The sequence below is a fragment of the Euwallacea similis genome, chromosome 13 (assembly GCF_039881205.1).
Source record: "Euwallacea similis isolate ESF13 chromosome 13, ESF131.1, whole genome shotgun sequence".
Lineage (NCBI taxonomy): Eukaryota > Metazoa > Arthropoda > Insecta > Coleoptera > Curculionidae > Euwallacea > Euwallacea similis.
In genome coordinates, this window is record NC_089621.1 from 2,471,247 (window position 1) to 2,487,336 (window position 16,090).

General features: G+C 35.3%; 7 protein-coding genes across 10 annotated transcripts; 4 read left to right on the plus strand and 3 right to left on the minus strand.

Annotated features, from left to right (window-relative positions):
* Positions 1–135: 135 nt before the first annotated feature.
* On the minus strand, positions 136–2,854 carry S (EGF receptor activation regulator Star). Its single transcript, XM_066396470.1, has 5 exons — positions 2,566–2,854; positions 1,533–1,779; positions 1,280–1,479; positions 1,028–1,225; positions 136–969 (listed from the first exon to the last, which is right to left on the minus strand). Exons 2-5 carry the CDS (start codon positions 1,744–1,746, stop codon positions 619–621), a joined length of 963 nt encoding a protein of 320 aa, XP_066252567.1. The 5' UTR covers positions 1,747–1,779; positions 2,566–2,854; the 3' UTR covers positions 136–618.
* Positions 2,855–3,041: 187 nt separating this feature from the next.
* ND-B14.5B (NADH dehydrogenase (ubiquinone) B14.5 B subunit) lies at positions 3,042–3,636 on the plus strand. Its single transcript, XM_066395986.1, has 3 exons — positions 3,042–3,274; positions 3,332–3,475; positions 3,529–3,636. The coding sequence occupies exons 1-3, from the start codon at positions 3,103–3,105 to the stop codon at positions 3,576–3,578; spliced, it is 366 nt and encodes a 121-aa protein (XP_066252083.1). The 5' UTR covers positions 3,042–3,102; the 3' UTR covers positions 3,579–3,636.
* Positions 3,637–3,666: 30 nt separating this feature from the next.
* Mnn1 (menin 1) lies at positions 3,667–7,930 on the minus strand. 2 transcript variants are annotated; one of them, XM_066395984.1, is made up of 5 exons: positions 7,083–7,930; positions 5,769–6,488; positions 5,410–5,472; positions 5,001–5,245; positions 3,667–4,895 (listed from the first exon to the last, which is right to left on the minus strand). In XM_066395984.1, the coding sequence occupies exons 1-5, from the start codon at positions 7,885–7,887 to the stop codon at positions 4,818–4,820; spliced, it is 1,911 nt and encodes a 636-aa protein (XP_066252081.1). In that variant the 5' UTR covers positions 7,888–7,930; the 3' UTR covers positions 3,667–4,817. The 2 variants fall into 2 exon arrangements, with proteins under 2 accessions (XP_066252081.1, XP_066252082.1); XM_066395985.1 differs by lacking the exon at positions 5,410–5,472.
* A 169-nt stretch (positions 7,931–8,099) lies between these two features.
* On the plus strand, positions 8,100–8,808 carry Atg12 (Autophagy-related 12). 2 transcript variants are annotated; one of them, XM_066396256.1, is made up of 3 exons: positions 8,100–8,271; positions 8,495–8,631; positions 8,715–8,808. In XM_066396256.1, the coding sequence occupies exons 1-3, from the start codon at positions 8,181–8,183 to the stop codon at positions 8,724–8,726; spliced, it is 240 nt and encodes a 79-aa protein (XP_066252353.1). In that variant the 5' UTR covers positions 8,100–8,180; the 3' UTR covers positions 8,727–8,808. The 2 variants fall into 2 exon arrangements, with proteins under 2 accessions (XP_066252353.1, XP_066252352.1); XM_066396255.1 differs by having other exon boundaries at positions 8,104–8,271; positions 8,678–8,808.
* Positions 8,809–8,829: 21 nt separating this feature from the next.
* On the minus strand, positions 8,830–11,464 carry Rep (Rab escort protein). Of its 2 annotated transcripts, none has more exons than XM_066396251.1 (8): positions 11,087–11,464; positions 10,969–11,035; positions 10,626–10,908; positions 10,344–10,572; positions 10,068–10,290; positions 9,683–10,017; positions 9,402–9,634; positions 8,830–9,351 (listed from the first exon to the last, which is right to left on the minus strand). In XM_066396251.1, the coding sequence occupies exons 1-8, from the start codon at positions 11,133–11,135 to the stop codon at positions 9,214–9,216; spliced, it is 1,557 nt and encodes a 518-aa protein (XP_066252348.1). In that variant the 5' UTR covers positions 11,136–11,464; the 3' UTR covers positions 8,830–9,213. The 2 variants fall into 2 exon arrangements, with proteins under 2 accessions (XP_066252348.1, XP_066252349.1); XM_066396252.1 differs by having other exon boundaries at positions 10,347–10,572; positions 11,087–11,462.
* Positions 11,465–11,725: 261 nt separating this feature from the next.
* On the plus strand, positions 11,726–13,226 carry Noa36 (zinc finger protein 330 homolog Noa36). Its single transcript, XM_066396738.1, has 6 exons — positions 11,726–11,939; positions 11,991–12,141; positions 12,192–12,352; positions 12,410–12,480; positions 12,746–12,910; positions 12,967–13,226. The coding sequence occupies exons 1-6, from the start codon at positions 11,800–11,802 to the stop codon at positions 13,191–13,193; spliced, it is 915 nt and encodes a 304-aa protein (XP_066252835.1). The 5' UTR covers positions 11,726–11,799; the 3' UTR covers positions 13,194–13,226.
* Positions 13,227–13,362: 136 nt separating this feature from the next.
* Positions 13,363–15,803, plus strand: SCOT (Succinyl-CoA:3-ketoacid CoA transferase). The gene is made up of 10 exons (XM_066396737.1): positions 13,363–13,659; positions 13,718–13,829; positions 13,892–14,118; positions 14,173–14,429; positions 14,484–14,652; positions 14,702–14,822; positions 14,885–15,101; positions 15,150–15,225; positions 15,279–15,414; positions 15,469–15,803. The coding sequence occupies exons 1-10, from the start codon at positions 13,564–13,566 to the stop codon at positions 15,651–15,653; spliced, it is 1,596 nt and encodes a 531-aa protein (XP_066252834.1). The 5' UTR covers positions 13,363–13,563; the 3' UTR covers positions 15,654–15,803.
* Positions 15,804–16,090: the final 287 nt, after the last annotated feature.

Consider the following 16,090-nt stretch of genomic DNA (forward strand, 5'->3'; position numbering starts at 1 on the left):
GAGTAGATAGAGTGAGCTATTTGTATGAAGTAAACAATGTCGATAATGTATACAAATATTAAAACACACTTCAACCAACAAAAACTATTCTTAAAGAAGAATAAGGATTTATAAAATGAAAACTAAGAAAAATAATAATTTTAATAACTATATATTTGAGACTTGTAAACCTACCTACTTCCTAGAAATAAGTACAAAGTAAAAAAGGCTTAAAATAATAGAGATACCTGACTACTAACGAAAGCCAATACACAATTAGACTTAAACTAATGTGCTAAATTTAAGAAATAAACCTACTCTATACTTTAATATAAAAATACATCATCTTGTAAAGGCACTATTATAATGTAAATTGTGATTTCAAAGACGATAGCGAACATATTACTTAACGTCAAAAGCTTTAGAGAGAGACTTATTCGAGATCAAAATTCGAGAACTACAACTAAAAATTACTTGTGTTGTTGAGTGGTCAATAAGTGCTGCAATATTTCATTTAAAGTGCTAATAATTGGCTCAGAAGCAATTGAATATTACCCGCATCTAAAAATCTAAGTAAAACGAACGGAATGGTGTTATTGTGCAATTCAGTCTTGAAAATAAAAATCGATAAAAACTGCTTTAAATCTTAACTCGATTCATCATGAATATGTAGGTGCCATTAAATCTGTCCATAAATTGATACTTTTTACTGGCTAGAAATTTCTTAATAATCCCGATATCCGAATCATTCTCATTCAAGTCAACGCCAATAATTTCTATTTTTACTCTATCAAAAGGGAGCGTTTCTAGCACTTGCAACTCAGTACCGTCTGTAGCTAAACTTAGGTAATCAACATTGCTGGAATTCATCGCCAGCAGAAGCGAATACAAGGGAAAACACTTGACTCTTATAACCAACCAATCAGGGTTGTCAATTGAGTTACTGCGAATATCGTTGATTTTCACGTCATTTTCGTTATGCAGAGTCACCTTTGAAGATTGCTCTTATAAAGAAAAATTATATTCATTTATGAAAACATTTGCTTACCTCCCTGGGGTAGGGCATAGGACTTAGACAGGCATGAACACACTGGCTCTTTGCTCGATTGTGCCTGCGCAGGTTAAAATAGTGACGCGGATCTGGTTGTATTAAGAGACCCTTCCAGTTAAACTTCCTTTCCAGAACTTCAGTTTTTGATGTTTTGCCATCACTATAGGCACCAGCCTCCACAAAGATTCCATTTTTCTACACCAACAAATCAATAAAAATCATGTTAATCTCTACTGTTAATTCACATACCTTAAAATTCAACAATTTCAACACAAATTCAGTATCTGCAAAAGTCGGTTCTTGCGCTTCAAAAGACTTCTGATGAGGCTCAATTGCTGGAAACAATGCAACTTCTCTCAAATACATGATAAGCTGAGGATCATCTTGGGCTATGCCATTTAATTCCATATCTTTGCTCAAGCTTAATGTGAACTGGTGATGTTTCATGGCTAAAAAATCTATAATCTTGCACTGTGTTCAAATGAGCTCAATGAGCATGTACCTGTGTTATCCATATACAAAATCAAAACTGACATGACTGTGGCGAAGGCGACGAAAAAAAGGGCGATTGGCAGCAGGCGTCTTGTTAAAATCCGATTATGGCTGTCTGTATCATCTAGGCACTTCATGGAGCTTGGGAGGGTGGTTGGAAGGCCATTTTGTTGTGCCAATGGAGGAGGGTAAGGTGTGTTGCAAATATTGGATGATGCCGTCATGTTCTTGCAGAAATTGAGATTCCTGGGTGGTACCTAGGATTGATGAAGGAGATCTTATACAACAAAAATATTAATAAATCTAAAAATAAGGAAGAAAGGAGCCTCACAAATTTCACACTGTATCAGGCAGCTTTTAGTTTGAAATTTGAAAGTAAATGATGAAAAATCATTCATTTTTCTTAATATTCAGTTACAGTACAAAGGGCAAAGGAATCCATCCTGCTTTCAGAGCAAAACTCGTCAGTGTTCAAGCTTAAAACTAATACAGAGAACTGGATTGAAGGTGAGAATATTTTATATGGCAAATAAGACCCTTGATCCTTCTTAAAACAGAGATTATAGATTTAATAATAGCCATTTGAAAATTTTGTCTAACTCTCCAAAGGGTTGGAATATGTCATTAAATGATTCTCATAACAATACCATATAACTTTTGTTCAAGTGGATAAGTCAATATTGAGGTATTATTAGTAAATTGTATCTGTTTCTTGTTACATGGCCATTCTGTGAACCAACTGTCTTCAAATGTAAGTAAACTGGTTTAATATGAATTAAACAGTAAAGCAGGCAAAGCTAGGATATTTAGAATCTAAAGAATGATTTCTTGTGATTACATATTCTTTGTTTAATACTTTAAATATTGCAGATGTAGTTGTGGACAGTAATTTAAAATCCACATTAAGCTAAGCTGTAGGACCATCTAAATGATACCTATACCTTCATAGGAAAAGGAAGATGGTTAAATCAACAGACAAAACGCAACACTATATGAATTCTTCTAATATTAATTCAGGTTAGTCTAGGATTAGTCCTACTTACTTGGCACCTGGTATCAGTGGAGTCTTTTGAAAACTTGAAATGCTAACTTTCAAACTCTGGTATTGATAGGCTAATGGAAACAAAATATAAATATACATTCAGCTTCACACTCTCCAACAACTGCCTACAAATTAGATACGTTAAAGTCGAAAATTATATATAGTTAAGAATATAATTTCAATTAGCATTGTTGATGCCCAGCACGCCGATTATTTGATTATTGTTAGCCCATCACCCACCACACCATCCATTGCCCATAAAGAAAGAAAACGCTATTGTTTTGGTCAGAACGTGCTTACCCTTTTTGTCTTAATCCCATAGGTTTATGGTCAACCACGTGTAGCTTGGTAAATGTTCCTTACGAATATCACGTGATTCACAATTATGAATTGTCTAGAGTAAAAGAGTGTAGTTTAAGAAATGGTTAGAGTAACGTTAAATTGACTCATGTCTTTGTCATTCCTGTCAATATCACTGCCTATTTAGAAGAATCCCTATTTTCTCAATTTGTTTCAATTTTGAAATCGAAAAATAACAATGGCAGTACCTGGGAGGCCTAAAGTGGCAGAAAGTCCCCTGGAACTATTAAATACCCCTAGAATAGCTCCCGGCCCATTCAACCAATTCTTCGTACCCGGAATAACCGGCTTCACCGGCTTTCTTGCCGTTATCGGAACAAATTACGGCACCAAAAGGCCAGTTTTCAGTGGTAAGTTGGTTACATAATTAATTTCTTTTGTGCCTATGTCCCTTTTTTGCGACACAGGGATACAGAAACACATATTAGCTACTGTTATTGGTGTGGCAGTAGGTTTGTTTATTCAGAAAAAAACAGATGAGAAAACAGCTGAAAGGGATGCTATATTTAGGCATTATATTGAACTGCACCCTGAAGATTTTCCTCCTTATGGTAAGGTCCTTCTGTTCTAATATGGAATGAGTATTTGAGAATTGTTGTTTTAGAACGAAAGCTGTATAAAGATGTCTTTCAACCTTGGGTACCTATCCGTTAATAAATTTACATGCAGTGTTTTAGTTAGGAACAAATATTAAGAATAAAATTACTAGAGGTATTTGATTGTTTTGATTAAAATGTCACAATTATTCTGCATCATCATTCCTTAATATATTTCAATACAGACTGATAAAATTCTAATGGTAGGTATACACAATCAGCTTTAATTTTGTACACTCATTATTTGTAGTGAGGACAACTTCTAATCTAACTGATACACTCTTAACAAGAAATTTCCAGGTTTAGAATTGCTATATTATAACTCTCCAAATCCCATATAGTAAGTTGTCCTGAATTTTATAAATTACTTTTACAAAAATACTCATCATCTAACAACTATTATGAAATAGAATAAATACATTAGACACCCTTTTCTTCATCACAGATTCCAATATAGAAGTCAAAACTATGCAAAGATACTGTTTCAGAAGCACTGCTATTCAATTATTGTTAGCCTAATAAATGGCACTATTTTGTGATTAAGGGTTTTCAATAATTGATTGATAATTCCAGTTAGTAAATGACAGAAATCTTTAAAATAGTTCTTCTAAGATCAGTCTACTGATACAACAAATTCAACAGTAGTATTTTGATTATGGCCATTGCACTTACTCAATTCAAATTAAAATGACGTGCTCTCTAAAACTAAAAAGACTCACACAAAAATTAATAAATAATAATTATAGAAAAACCATGGGCAATTACTTATATACAAAAAAAGAAACAACAAACTTAACTTAAAAACACTGGGTGTGATTAAATCACAATTCTTAGGAATGTTAATGAGACTACACCTATCTTTCAACCGAGGCGCAATAATACTTGTACTAGAAGCTAACATTATTTTTAGTTGCTCTACTTGTTGAAACATGCAAAACAATAGTGGTGGCTCATTCAAACTAAATTAACCAAGAGGCAAGAAAACAGTATTCCTGCTCTAAGAGTACACGATCACTCAACAGTTTCTACTACACTTTGATTGTTATTATCAGGCACCTATCGGTGCGCCAAAAGCATTTTAAGTCAGCCATAAATCCACGCCTACTAATAATAATACTTTGTTAAAATTACTTACGAAGTACTACAGACAGAATAATTAAAATACATCTATTTCCTGATCATAGAGAAAGACTTAAGTTGTAAGCGCTAATAAGTCCCGCAGCTGCGCAGAATGCCCTATCGATTTAAGTACTAAGCTTAAATACGCTTAAATAAGCGATTTGACTTCCGTTTGCTTCTAATCTCTTCTACTCCGTTTAGGTCGCACCGTCGATGTATCTATCGAATCGCTCCGGCCTTTTTTCCCCACCTGTACCTAATTGAAAAAAAAACTTTAAATAATTTTTGCACCAAGATGAGTTCTTTATACTAAATTTAGTTATTAAAGCCATACCACGTTTTACAATTTTCCGAGACTTACCTGTGACTGAGCGGTTAAATGCAAAGAAATCGCATGGGTATTGAGTTTCTCTGCCAACAAAAGATCTTTTAGCTGCTTCATTTTTTGACTGTGCAGCACCACGGTTGGCCTTACACGCTTCGGCTCTTCCTCATAATCCCCGTGTTTGGATTGCGAATCTGGAGATTTTGATGTCCCTGGTTTGCCGTTTTCTTTCTCCTCCTCTTCCTTTTTCACGGGCACCGTAGGTTTTGTGTACTCTCCACCTGAAATCATACACTTACTCACCAGATAATGACAGAGGTTTGTTTTGCAAAATAAGAAACATTTATCACTGAAAATGCTAAACAAAACCGCTAAAAAGCCGCAAATCAATACATCTACAAACATCAAACGATAACGTTTATAGATATGATGTGGAATTTTTTACCCAAGTCTTCCTGCTTAATGTGAGTTTCTGGCTTTATGTCAAGCTCTGCGCAACTTTCCATACCTATAAGAGAATTCGTAAAACACTTTTGACAGTGGAGTTGTACTTTTGACCAAAACCCCAAGTTGCAAAATACACGGTCACAAACCACAACTAATCAATACAAAAAAATACACATCAACATTTTCCCACCGTTATTCTCAAGGCCGTCTTCAGGTGCCTCAGTTTTAATTTTTAATCCCTGACTGATGCCGCCTGCAAAACCAGTTGTAATTTTGAGACCGAAACGTTCGAATTAATCATCTCTATATACTGAACAACCTCAGGAAATATATCACTAAAATGTATAATGAACTTACCGACAAAAGGAGATCCATCCCCTTGCAATAGAAACTCAGGATTCAATAGTTTTTCTGAGCAGGCCGCCGTCAAAGCCTCGATCGTGGGATGAAAATTCGATGTAGATGACTGTTCCTCATGTAAAACGGGTTTAGCACTACTGGAAACATTCTCCTTCTCGTAGTTGTTATTGTTAATACTACTATTGTAAATTGACCCGTTTTTCTTCAGTTTCTCCTCGAAACTATCACAAACAATATTGACTTGGGCTCGAACGTCCGCGTCGAACTTCGATATGGTGTTGACCAAAGGTTTGGCCCAGCCTATATGTAACACTGGGGTGGCACTGCCTTCTTCCCACTGGCAAATTCCATCATAGAATTTTAGTAAATTAGCAAAACACTCAGGCTTTTTGAGAATAGTGTGCGCTTCAAAGCCTGAACTTTCAGATTTCATGATACTGGGAATATGCTCATTGGCAATTTCCAGAAATTCTTTGTAGATTTCTTCATCATCTCTAGAATAATTATACCATCGAATGACATCACTGGCATTGGCCCAACTTTCAAATGCTTCTTTGTACTTTTGTCTTCTAAAATAGAAGCCTCCTTGGTAAGTGTAAGGGTACACATGCTGATTGTTGTAGTAACGTCTAGCAGACTCTATGGCTTCTTCATATAAACTACTGCAGGAGATTTCAGGGCGTTGTGAGGATATTTCTTCCAAGTCACCTAAGTTACCTGCCAAAAAAGGTACAACCTAAAAATCAGCTAAACCACCAGAGAATAAGCTGCAAATTATATTTCTCATTTTATTTGATTTAATTGTTTGAATTTGGGAGAATAATTTTGAAGCATTTTAGGTTTTGTGTGGATTTTATTTGGACATTATGTGGTTATATGGAAGGGATACCCCCCATAAAAACAGCCAAAAATATTAGCACAATCTGTGTATGCTTTATATGTAGTTTTTTTAACTGTTAAATTAAAATAATCACTAAAAGGCTAATAAGAAATATATAAAAATGTATATGTTTTTAGGTTTATTGTCTAAGTTCAACTGTTATATATTTAAATCAGAAATTTATGGTAGAGTTCTATACAGGCCAATTAGAGACACTCTATATAATAAATAACCTTGTGCAATAGTTGAATGCTACTGATATTGCAATTTTTTACACAATTATTCTGTATACCTCTCCAAAATTCAAACTAAAAACAGTTTTCTATCATTTGTTCTAAATTATAAGTTGTTTTTGTCAGTTAAGTATGTTAAGCCATAGTAAAGACAGTTCTGCTGACAGAATTGAATAGACAGTCAGACATTCCACTTACCCAATGCCATAGGGTACTTCTTGAGATGCCCCAAATCATACATCAGCCACAGCAACTCTTGCTGTAACAGGGCGATTTCTGTGGCATCAAAATTAGCATTCAATGAAGGATTTATTGCAGAAATTATAGCTGCCACTTCCATTTGTCTGGTGCACACCACTGGTTTATTATTAACATACAACCATGAGCGAGCTGATACCCCTTTTCCAACTTCCTGCCCACGTTTATCTTCATTTCCCTTTCCATGCCAAGTCACCTCAGCTGTCTCTGACTGCTGTGGCCCTCCAAATACAACCCAGGCATGATCCTCAGACAATGCCAAATGCACATCATCATATCCCAGCACTTGACAACCTGCTACAACAGCAAAAGCGACTCCAAAGCAATCCAGTTTGCTGCCAGTGAGGAAGCTGAAGAGACTTTGCAAGTGGGCCTTGTCTTTGTAATAGCTCCTTGTCAGGCTGTTCCATATCACGTCTGAGACCCGCTTTACCAACTCTCTGGTCGCGTAGGTCTTGGCCTTATTGGGTTCCACGGCACTTTTAATGATCAAATGGAACTTTTTGTACAAATTCTCTATAGTATCGAGTTCAAAAAGGGGCAAAACATTGGTTTCCGGCGAATCGGAGTTCTGGCCCACATAAGACCGGCTGGTCAGTTGATTCTCAATCACGCCGGTAACGATTGACAGGAGAGTCAAATCGGGCTCATTGGGGCCCTGTAGTTGGCCGGCAAACAGTTTCACTACCGCTTTTATATCTTTTAAAGGGAATAACGCTTTATCAACGTCCCGGAATACCGCCATGTCTGGAAATTCGCATTTTTTGTTGTTCTGTTGTCGACAGTGACGTTATGTCAACGTCACCGAAAAAGCATTCGATTGTCACTTCAGGACTACCGCTAAGGACTTTCTCGATCTGGATTTGAGAGTCAAGAGTGCATATTAAATTTCAAGCTTTCATAGGTCATTATTGACGTTTTCATTAATATGTTTTTGTTTTCAAAACAATTTTTCTTTAATTGATACCCATAAACACAGATTTTTCTTGCAAAAAGGATTTATTTAATACAAAATTCTGATTAAAATTTAGTGGGACAATGAGTGACTCTACAGATAATCAAGAAGTTGAAAATCACTGCAGTTTTGGATCAGAAACAAGTGTAAAAAAGACTGCAGAAAAGCAAAAAGGTTTGATATATTTGAGTAAGAAAGCTCTTTTAACCCTTTGTTGTCATGTGATCCTGCAAAAGCACCACAACTCAAATGTTTTCTGCTTGCCCAGTGAGCGCTACTCAAAACTATATATTTTCATTATTTCTTTTATCTTATCTGTTTTCATGCCAGACAAATAAGTTTCTTTGAAGAACATTAAATGTCGGTCCAAAAGGGTTAACTCCTGCAATTTTTGTAGTTGATATTTTACTGAAACCTACAGGGAATGCCCCTATAATGAAGACCAAAAAATGGACTGTGGATAGTGATAAACCTATAGGGTGGATAATTGAGTTTGTTAAGAAATATCTAAAGTTGGATCCCAGTGAAAAATTGGTAAGTTTCTTAAAAATCTAAGTGTCATTACTAATAATAAATTAAGTTTATTTATGTGAATCAAACATTTGCCCCTTCCCCAGACCAGACTGTAAGGAATCTTTACAACTGTTACTGCACAGAAGGCAAATTAGTGTTGCATTATTGCACAACCCAGGCTTGGGGATAATATTCCCTTGAGAAAAACACTTTAAGGTGTTTCCTAAATATTTTGCATTCATAAAAGCCATAAGTTGAATGTATGATGTGATGAACTGCTTATGTTAAATTTCATTATAAGTGTACACGTTTTATTATAATGTATAAATTGTTTCCAACATATGGAGGGTCAATATGGCTATCTTGTAAAGGTAATAGATATGAACTAGGTTTAATGGGGGAATAATTGTGCATTCAAGGGATAATGGTGCACACAGATCTACAATTTTGGTTTTGAGTTATTTTTAAATTCTATTTTCCACATAGATCAAATTATTATATTATATCTACACCTGTTATAAGAACCCCATATCCTTCTTATATTGGACAATGTATAATTTTTTTTAAATAATTATCTATTTAAGTAATATCAAACTACTTTAATCACTGAACATCACTTGTTTCATTATTTATAACGGCACCTTCAGAAGTACTCTCTTCACCAAAAATAATTTCCTCAGGGTCTGGAGCTCTTGGCAAAAATTCTAAGTCAGGATACATCTTTTGGAAGATACTTCTCCCCTAAAAACCCCACTTCAGATACATTGAAAACTCTAAATTGTAAAAAAAACCTTTTTTATAGCAGAATCATAATCCAAGTCCATATCTGGACCACTGCAAACAAACATATTTTCTGGCACATCTTCAAATTTCAAGTCACTTGTTAGTGGAATTGAAAAATAACAGGACCATAGTATTTTTGGCCTGTTAGGCAATGAATCATTAATATTAAATAAATTCTTAATTATATGCTGAAAGTCATCTCTAGGAGTTCTCAACTGCTTTGCTGTGAAATGTACTAGAACTAAAGCAGGTAAATTAGCTAAGAAAGCTTCAAAAATACCAAACTTACACAAGTTTTTGGGACAAGTTCCTGTGTGTGAACCAGTCTCAATGATAGTGACAATATTTTTACCCTCCTCAGGGGGGTACATGAGCAGAGTTAAATGCTCGTGGTCAATTGGCATTACTGATTGATCTGTGATGAAAATTGCCCTTGCAATATAATGTTTAACATTAATTGCTTTCACAAACTCTTGAGGGGTATATTCTGCTCCCACAACAAATTTCTCAGCTTTAATTTCTTGTTTGCCATTTTGAAGGAATTTTATAGAGTTACTTTCTACTTTAATGCTCAATTGGGTCTCTTGATTTAAGGCATAGATCCCTCCAAATACTGCACTTAATCTGTTAAAATTCAGTGTAAATTTTTATTGAGGCATGGTTTAAAAATTTACCTGCAAAATGCTTGGGGAGTTTCTCCACTTCCATACATGGAAAATAGCATAGGTGTTTTACCAAACCTTCCTAAACTATTAAGAAATTGTTTGGTACGTTCTATACCCTCTGCAAGAGAGGTTTCACTGGTGCTTCTAGCCATAGCATATAAAATAAAGTGGATTAAATTGTCAGACAGTTTTTTGCTACTTAAATACTTCTTAAATGTTATATCTTTATCATCTGCAAACCAGAATTAAACAGTATGAAATAAGGAAAACTGAAATAATCTCAACTTCTTAATGTGTCATCAATTTCATCAAGAGATGTTAACAATTTCATAAGCATCCTTTTTTCAATAACTGAAACCCTGCTATTGGCAAATACATCTGATCTGGAACATGGAACAACCTCTAACTGGCCATTTAGGTAAGTTAATACTCTACTAACACTGCGGTATTCAACATATCGGGCTATATTGGAGGATATTAGTAGTTCAACAAACTCTCCTTTGGCAAAATGTAACTGAAATCAGTAAGTAGGTAAGCAGATCTGAGTTGTAAGTAAAAGCCATATACTTTGGGGACTAAATCAATATTAAACTTTCTAGAATCATCCAATAACTTTGACTGGGTATATAATGTTTGTTGTTGGGTTTCTTGTGGCGACTCTATCAAATCTGGAGTGTTAGGTTCAGTTTTTGGTATATGCCATTGAGTTTCAAAGTTTTGTATATTAAAAATCTTGTTGCCAATAGTTTTATGGTCTTTCTGTGATTCCTGAGCCTCATAGGAAGATGGCAAAAAGCTATGAATACTTCTTAAATTAAAAGACGCCCACTGACTCCCATAATAATCATTGCTGTAAGAAATCTTGCTTAGTCATTAATTTATTTAATATTAGTAATCAATTATTCATTACCAATCGATATGTAGCACATTTTTGCCCACACGACTGGCAGCTGCAGAGACTATTGATTCTATCATTCCTAAGGAAAATACAAAGTTAAAAATATGAAACTATTGGCATAATTCTTTACCAGTTCCAATGAGAACCACATCAAACTCTGTGGGAAGTTGGTTTTCCATTTTTTATATAATTTCTAGCGAATTCTTATTAAATTTTTAAAGATTATAAGTTTTGTAGCTAATATGTTTCTATGGAAAATTTGACTGTGCAGCAATATGGTAAACTAATGGGTCCAGGTCTTGAGGTAGGGCAGATAGTTCTGGACATATCATGAATGTACACAAAGACAGCTTTATCGTGTTTTGATTTATCAGCTATAGTCCCAATGGAAGAATTCACATAGACTTAAAAATGAATGTCTCATAGGTCGACAAGGCACAATGTACTGCTTAAAAAAATCTGTCTTCTTTATATTAACTAGTACAGAAAACTGTAAATTTCGTTTAGCAATAAAAGATCTATTAACTTATAGTTAATTTATAGTTTTATATATTTTTGCTTAGATAATTTTGAATCAATTAACAAAAATCAACAACAAACATTGACAGGTGCAGTGATGTATTTTGACAGCTTCCATGTGACTGAAATCATTCAGGTTAAATAAGCAGTTTTAGAATTGGCAACAAGGCGTAAATTAGAGCGTGGTATCATCATAGATGGCGCTTTCACATCTCTATTCTTTACTTTTTTGTAATCATTTCTCCTATCATAGTTATCAACTTTCCTGCCACGTCTTGGTGTGTCTTTTATAATTTTAACCAAAAATTACAAAAGTAATAAGTAATGCCTAAAAAGAAAACTGGACAACGCAAAAAGGCTGAAAAACAGCGTATCAGACAAAAAGGAATCCGTACCGCTAAGGAGAATGTGCAACTAGCGCAGCACCCTTGCAATGCTTCCATGGAATGTGAAAAATGCCATCGGTATTAGTTAATATTTATCCAAATACTGGGCCTCAATTAATTATTTTGAAGCAAGCAAAAAAGTCGAGCCTTCTGCTATTTCTGCCAAAGTGTCCAGAGACTGCCTGTATGTGCTCAATGTGGCAAAATGAAATGTATGCTCAAGACTGGGGACTGTGTGATTAAGCATCCAGGGGTCTATACCACAGGCATGGCCATGGTGGTATGTATATTAAATGTTCTTAAAATGTTGTTTTTAATTGTGTAAATTAGGGGGCAATATGTGATTTTTGTGAAGCATGGGTATGTCATGGCCGGAAATGCTTGCAGTCCCATGCATGTACCTGCCCTTTGCAGGACGCTGCTTGCCTGGAGTGTGAGCGTAATGTCTGGGACCACGGCGGGCGGATTTTTAAATGCTCATATTGCAATGGGTAATACATAATGATTACATTTGCCAGGAAAATTATTTAAGTTTTTATTAAATGTAGTTATCTATGTGAAGACGACCAGTTCGAACACCAAGCTTCATGTCAAGTTTTAGAATCAGAGAATTACAAATGTGAGTTAATATTCAAGGTGTCTGGGTTGGTAGCAGCAGTTTAACAGCTGAAAAATTGCCAGTTTGTACCAACTATATTAAAAAAATGCTTCATTGCCAAAAGACACCTCATATTCAGTGATAATCTTTGATTTTCTTGTTTATTTTGTATGGGAATAATCCCTTGTTGAAGAGTTTCTCCCAAATAAAATATACGAAAAAATTAATAATTGCTTCAAACATATAGAACTTATTATATCGTCTGATGTTTTATAATTTAAAATAGGTCAATCGTGCAATAAGTTGGGCCAATATTCATGTCTCAAGTGCAAAACTTGCTACTGTGAAGATCATGTGAAAAGAAAAGGCTTTAAATATGAGAAAAACAAAGCCTTTCCCTGTCCTAAGTGTGGCTATGAAACGTCTCAAACCAAGGACCTTAGCATGTCAAGTAAGTTTCACTGTATTTTCTATATTTTCATTTAATTACTCTGAATAAAATTGCAGCTAGAAGTCATAAATTTGGTCGGCAAGGCCAGGCCTCCTATGACAATGGGGATGATGATTATGACTATGATGATGGGGCTGGTTATACTGCTACAGCTAATTATGGGGATTATGAAGAGAGCTCTGATGATGATGATGAAAGTGATTCAGATGAAGAAGAGGAAGACTGCTCTGCAGACAGTTCAGATGAAGCTGCTCGAAATGTAGAATTAAAAAATTCTGCTTAGTTAATTGTTTATTGCAATAAATTATCATTCAATATGTTTCGTTGCATTAAGTAACGTTTAAAGTGAATATTCTGGGTGAAAATTGCGAAAAAATTGCCTACGTAATTGTGTATGCACATTATAAATAAAAAACAATAGCTGTCAAATTTTCTGAGGTTAGGTCTACTTGTTTACATACTTCTATTTTTGCACTATTGAAAGTAAAAGCTGTGTGTTATTCTAATTTAACTTTATGTTAAATACATACTCATTATCACAAATTACTTCATAATCTACGTAGTTGTTTTTGTCAAATTCTTATTATCTCATAAAACAATTTTTTTTCTAAGCAACATAAGTTTCCTTTCGTCCTGTCTTCCCAACATTAAAAATGCTGAAATCTTTCATTTCAAACTTAAATAAAATTTGCATAATATCCAGTAGTGGTAAATTACTGAGTTTAAGTTCTGCGAAAAATACTCACAAGGTAGATTAACACATCAAAACCCTCTAATCAAAGTACACAAGGTGAAATTCATTTGTAGTTTGCAGTTTGTGCCTTTGCCACTAAATCAAACAGTCAAAGAAGAAAGATCTACAAGGATATTAAAGAGGCCATAAGGGATATACAAGATGAGTCCAAATTGCTTGTTGGAGGTATAATTAATCTAAACGAAAAATTGTGATAAAAGGCAATTTATAAATATGCTTTTTCTTAGGCTTTGGCCTATGTGGTATACCTGAAAACCTCATTGCTGCCCTACTGCAGCATGAAGCAAAAAATCTGACGATAGTGTCTAACAATGCAGGCGTAGACAAATTTGGTCTAGGCCTGCTTTTAAAACAGAAAAAAATCAAAAGAATGATATCCAGCTATGTAGGTGAAAATGCTGAATTTGAAAAACAGTTTTTATCTGGAGAATTGGAAGTTGAATTAACTCCTCAAGTAAACTTCATGAAGGTGCTTTTTGCCTTTTGTTTATTTAGCATTTAATTAAAGGGCACATTAGCTGAGCGCATCAGAGCTGGTGGCTCAGGAATTCCAGCATTTTTCACACCCACAGCTTTCGGTACTTTAGTGCATGAGGGTGGGTCACCAATTAAATATGATGATAAAGGGAAAGTTGCCTTAGCCAGCAACCAGCGTGAAGCAAGACTATTTAATGGCAAAGAATATATTATGGAAGAGGCTATTACTGGGGATTTTGCTTTAATCAAAGCTTGGAAAGCTGACCCAGTGGGGAATTTAATTTTCAAGTAGACCCTGGGCAAATTTAATTGGTTTTATTATTAATGATAATTCATATTTAGCAAGTCAGCCAGGAATTTTAACCCTACTATGGCAAGGGCTGCCAAAGTAACTATTGCTGAGGTTGAGGAAATTGTGGATCTTGGAAACATCACTCCAGATCAAGTGCATTTACCAGGGATTTATGTTGATAGAATAATTTTAGGGGAGAAATACGAAAAACGCATTGAAGTATGTTACTTTCGATTAAAAATCGTAAAGCTTAGAAGGTTTTTTTAAGAGAGTTACCGTTCAAAAAATGTCGGATAGTGCGGAATCTGTGGTGAAACGCAATCCTGCTGCTGAGAAACGAGAAAGAATAGCCCGGAGGGCCGCTTTGGAGTTCAAGGATGGAATGTATGGTATCCTTTATTTGAGTAAAGTGCCTTTGTTGTGCGGTTTTTTCTTAACCCAAAAAATTCAGCAAACTTAGGAATCGGAATGCCCATGCTCGCCTCCAACTATATCCCCAATGATATGGAAATATTTCTGCAATCTGAGAACGGTATTTTAGGTCTAGGGCCGTTCCCGTTGCCTAATTGCCTCGATCCTGACTTAATAAATGCAGGAAAAGAAACTGTTACTATTGTTCCTGGAGCTTCCTTCTTTAGCAGCGATGAAAGCTTTGCCATGATCAGAGGGTGAGCAGATTTATATTGGAATTTTTCACCAGATTAAATCCCCCTCAGAGGACATATAGATTTGACGATACTGGGGGCCATGGAGGTGTCTCAATATGGGGATTTGGCCAACTGGATGATACCAGTACGCAAACAACGCATTGATTTTTATACATTTTTAAATAGTTCTTGGCATAGGGGAAGCTGGTTAAGGGAATGGGTGGGGCCATGGATTTGGTGTCTGCCCCCGGGACTAAAGTCGTAGTTTGCATGGAGCACGCCGCCAAGGACGGCGGCAAAAAGATCCTGGAGAATTGCACTTTACCCCTCACAGGTCCGTTTGTCATTCATTTAATTGGAAAGAATTGATTTGTTTGTTTTTAAACAGGTAAACAAGTGGTGGATTTAATAATAACGGAAAAGGCGGTGTTTACCGTTGACAAAGAGAACGGTTTAACGTTGACGGAGGTGGCTGAGGGTGTGGGGGTCGAGGATATTCTAATGACGACTGGGTGTAATTTCCAAGTTGCTGAGGAGCTGAAATCTATGGGGCAAATTCAGGTTGGGCTGTGAGTCTTGACTCAATAATCTGGTGGAACTTAAAGAAAAACGTATTGTATATTAAATTTTCTTATCGCTATGTTTAAATTTAAACCAAAACTGTTTAGATAGCATGTAATATAATGTAAAATAAATGGACACGTTTGGTTTGCTGTTTAAGTATGTAAATTTTGTTTAATGTTATTTCTAGAGACGTCTTATGTAATACGGATATAAATGGCATGAAAACAAGTTGCTTACATTTGAATTTATACGGCAGATATGCTATTTTTAAGACCTACATTTGAAGAGTTGAAAATAACAAGTGGTTCAGATGCACGTTCACCCAGCGTGAAGCCTCAATTTGGGCACTTTAATGCATCTCCTATACCCACAATAATTGCCCAATATTATTTTCACTTTCGAGATAATGCCACATTATAAGCAAACAAATAGTAACAGCTTCTTGA